Genomic DNA, 4,500 nt, shown 5'->3' with positions numbered 1-4,500 from the left:
TGTGTGTGTGTGTGTGTATCTATCTATCTATGTATCTATCTGTGTGTGTGTGTATGTATCTATCTATGTATCTATCTGTGTGTGTGTGTATGTATGTATCTATCTATCTATCTATCTGTGTGTGTATCTATCTATCTATCTATCTATGTATCGATCTGTGTGTGTATGTATGTATGTATCTATCTAGCCAGCTAGCTAGCTAGCTGTGTGTGTGTGTGTGTGTGTGTGTGTGTGTGTGTATGTATGTAAGTATGTATCTATCTATCTGTGTGTGTATCTATCTAGCTATCTGTGTGTGTGTGTGTATGTATGTATGTATGTATCTATCTATCTGTGTGTGTATCTATCTAGCTCTCTGTGTGTGTGTGTGTATGTATGTATGTATGTATCTATCTATCTGTGTGTGTATCTATCTAGCTCTCTGTGTGTGTGTGTGTATGTATGTATGTATGTATCTATCTATCTGTGTGTGTATCTATCTAGCTAGCTAGCTAGCTATCTGTGTGTGTGTGTATGTATCTATCTATCTATGTATCTATCTGTGTGTGTATGTATGTACGTATCTATGTATCTATCTGTGTGTGTATGTATGTACGTATCTATCTATCTATCTATCTATCTGTGTGTGTATGTATGTATCTATCTATGTATCTGTGTGTGTATCTAGCTATCTATCTATGTATCGATCTGTGTGTGTATGTATGTATGTATCTATCTATCTATGTATCTGTATGTGTGTATGTATGTATGTATCTATCTATGTATCTGTGTGTGTGTATCTATCTGTCTATCTGTGTGTGTATGTATGTATCTATCTGTGTGTGTATGTATCTCTATATATATAGAGAGAGAGAGATACAAATTCTTGAAATTTAGTTCATTTTGGCATAAGGTTTATTACTGAATTAATTTTCAGAGATGATGAGTACCTTTGCAAATATATATATATATGTCAGGTAATGTCACATATGCAGGATCAAATATAATCAACAATAGCTACTATACTGTATCATTTATAATAATTAGATCAAGATAAAAAATTGGATATAGAGACTCTTACGCTTTGAAGGAATTGAGAATCTGGACTAGGCTCCAGGTATAAAAGTTGTGGCTAATGCTGGTGTCTTTAATAAAAGTCTAATTCAGGAACCTCAAAATTTTGGAGTAATTGTAATTCAGCTACAATTCAAATATTGCAGCCTGAGCCCATTTCTAATATTAAATAAGACTGAATAGTAGAAGCAGTTAGTTGGGGCAGGCAAACCCACTGTCTGTATGCATTATTCTTTATCACAGATCCTTCTCAAAAGAGTTCCAAATAAAGATGTGAGAGCAGATTAATGCCTTGGGCAGTATGGCTTTGACGTAGATCTTTATATGTCAGCAAAGTTTTAATTTGCAGTTTTAAATACACAGTTTATCATTTCAAAATTGTGTGCTTAAAATTCAGTACTTCCTTAAATGTAAGTGGAAAGATTTTCAGAGTAGCGGAGCAACCAGAGCTCTCGTTTTGCTCTTTAAGAGCTGTGATTAATCAGCATCTCTGGAAAGCAAGCCCTTTTAATTCACTACCTATTTATTTTGGTACCTAAGTGCAAGAACCCAACGTTAGGAAATTTGGGCCACAATTTAACTTTGATTAAAATGGAATGTAAGGAAATCTTACCTGAGTATAGAAATAAAAGAAACACAAAGGCATCTTTGCTAATCCCCATTTTGGGCAGGCTGGCTGAGTGCTGAAAGTCCTGTGTGTCAATGGACAAAGTTTTATTGACTCACACTAGAGTTGGACAGCGACAAACAAACAAGATAGTTAAAGTAGGTTAATCATTGTCCCACCTCTGTGACCCTTTCTGCCATGGTCTCAATTTTCAAACATTACCTTGAATTGAAGATCTTACAAAATAATATCTAAATGTTTGTATTAGATGCTGGGAAAAGATGAAAGCACTCTTGTCATACAGGGAGTGCTTTGCTCCTAAAGTGTAATGCCTTATTTTGCTCAAGTAAAAGCATAGGTAACATTCCTGCAGAATATAGGAAAGGGATCTGAGCAGAACACGAATCACTGCTCTTCTTGAGTAGAACTATGTGTTCAGCTCAAAGGACCTGATGCTGATCTTGGTTACACAGTTCTGTTGACTTAGATGGAGCAATTCCTGATTTAAGTAATAGAAAGACTAGTCCAGGGGTTGGCAACTATTTTGAGTGGAGGGCCACTTACTGAGTTTTGGTGAGCTGTTCAGGGCCAGAAGGGTAGCCCTGCCCCTTGACAGGTGCCCTGCCCCCTGGTCACCATCTTGGGACTGGAAGTCCCGCCCCCAACCCCTGCCACTGGAAGTCCCTCCCCCTGTCCCCAAAAGTACTCATTTTGGGGAGGGGTTTTGCCATCTTGGAACCGGAAAAAATAAACAAATCATACACTAAAAATCAAACATCAACTATAATATTTTACTTTTATTTCAAAAAATATTTTTGTCCTGATTTACACCTGTTTGCATAGTACATGTAGAGGTGATTTCATAATAGCTCAAAAAAAGTCTTACTTTTGTCTGTTGTGTGTGGGGTGTGGTTGGAGGTGCATATGTGGTAGAGTGTGGGATTTGTGTGGGGCTTGGTGGGTGGGTGGAGGGTTTGTGGGGGGTGGGTATGTATGGGGGAGGGTATGAGTGTGTGTATAGGTGTGGTGGGTGTGGAGTTTGTGGAGGGCGAGGGTGTGCAGCTCCCAGGACCCAGCCAGAGCTACGTGCTGGAGCAGGGCAGGGGAGTAGGTGGGGGGGGAGCCCTGTGTTTTGAAGCCAGCAGCCTAGCCCCACTCCCTGCTACCACTTGCAGCTCCTGGGACTTCGCTGGGAAGCAGGGAGTGGGACCAGCCTGGTTCCATTATATGGGATTCCCTGACACTTCTGGTAGAGTCCCTGGTGCTGCACGTGGAAGAAGGGAGCAGAGAGGACCACCAGCTCCATCACGTAGGGCTTCCCCCCAGTGGTGCGTGAATCCTGGGAGCTGCATGTAAGCCATTGGGAGCCCTATGCGATGGAACTAGGCTGACCTGGGCTCCACACTCCTGCTGGGGACGTGCTCCGTGCTTCGGGCTCTGTGCTCCCACCAGCCCCAGCCCCACTTTCCATGGTACCCCAGCTGCAGCTTCCCTCCACGCACCCTCTGCTTCCCTACCTGATGCACCTGGAGCACCGTGGCAGGGACAGGAGAAGGAGCCACTGGAGGCTGGGTGAGCCAAGCAGTTCCCTGGGTGGCTATGCGCTGCCCTGGCAGGTATGTGTATGTGTCGGGGGGGGGGGGCGTGTCTTGTTGGGCACCTGCCAGTGGCCCAGATGAAATTGCCTGGCAGGCTGGATCTAGCCTGAAGGTCATATTTTGTTTGTCTCTGGACTAGCCTGAAATAATGTGAGATAGTTTCCTTCAATAGATTCATCAGAGAAATCTTTCTCTTGCATTTGTTTCCTCAATATACTTTTGGGTCTGATAAAATTATATGGTTTACTCGGGGAGCAGGATTGTTGGAACTTTTTTTTTTTAGTTTAATAGGTAGTAATAACTAATATGCCTGTAATTACTGGCATACAGCTACTTAGGACTCTGCTCTTCCAGAGACCTAGTTTACCCACACAGTCATGTACCCGGAGCACCTGACATCTTTGCCTATCTATGTTCTGGCTTGATTTCACTTCTGTAGCTTCTGGAAAACTGTATCAGGTTGTTTTCAAACAATTTAAATACACTGAAGTTAAAGCATTCATGCTATACCTAGATGCCACATTGGGCTAAACTAGATTCCCATGTCAATACTCAAGAAAACAAAATGAACTCTAAAGCCACAAACCTCAAAAATCAACAATGAAAATGAGATTCTCAGTTGTATTTCTGCAGTCAGACTGTAAAACAATAGCATCTTGGAATTTCTCAAGCTAGGTCTGGTTCCCCTCACTCATGCTGGTTTTATCTTGATGCAGTTCCATAGACCAGTGGTCTCCAAACTTTTTTGATCGCGCACCCCTATCAGTAAAAAATTTTTGAGCATGCACCCCCAATATATGTATATTTATATAAATAGAAGTTCTAATATTTTCGTCCCACACCCCAATGGATCATCTTGTGCACCCCCTGGGGTGCGCACACCCCACTTTGGAGACCACTGCCATGGACTATGTAACAGTAGTTATTCTTGCTTTACTACTTTGTGCTCCCATCTTTGTCAAGTATGGAGATGAAGTTTTGCAGGAATATTGAATGCAAAACTTCATGGGGTCCCAAAGATCTGAACATAGAAATATTGTCAGCATACTGGTCATACAGGACACTGTCTACCCAAAAGCAGAATATCAGGGTCAAAACAGAAATACATCCTTCCTCTGCTTTCTCCATGTCCCTGTTTGATGATAACATGCTAATTTGCACTTGTATAACAGTGTTTGTATATCATTTTTCACCCTGAATAAATAGATTGTAATAAAGATCCAACATTTTTTAAAACAATCT

The 4,500-nt window shown here is 41.4% G+C and overlaps 1 protein-coding gene across 4 annotated transcripts in view; it reads right to left on the bottom strand.

Annotated features, from left to right (window-relative positions):
- Positions 1 to 1,733, bottom strand: part of PLG (plasminogen) — a 63,540-nt gene extending 61,807 nt beyond the window's left edge. For all 4 annotated transcript variants that reach the window (XM_019527496.1, XM_019527497.1, XM_019527498.1 and 1 more), the window contains exon 1: positions 1,667 to 1,733. In XM_019527496.1, coding sequence (XP_019383041.1) covers positions 1,667 to 1,715 — 49 coding nt within the window. In that variant the 5' untranslated portion in view covers positions 1,716 to 1,733. The remainder of the gene's footprint in view (positions 1 to 1,666) is intronic.
- Between the last annotated feature and the right edge of the window lie 2,767 nt (positions 1,734 to 4,500).

The sequence above is a fragment of the Gavialis gangeticus genome, unplaced genomic scaffold, assembly GCF_001723915.1.
Source record: "Gavialis gangeticus isolate Ggan-Ray unplaced genomic scaffold, GavGan_comp1, whole genome shotgun sequence".
NCBI lineage: Eukaryota > Metazoa > Chordata > Crocodylia > Gavialidae > Gavialis > Gavialis gangeticus.
The sequence above is the reverse complement of the archived record's forward strand: the minus strand, read 5'-3'. Positions and strand labels throughout refer to the sequence as shown.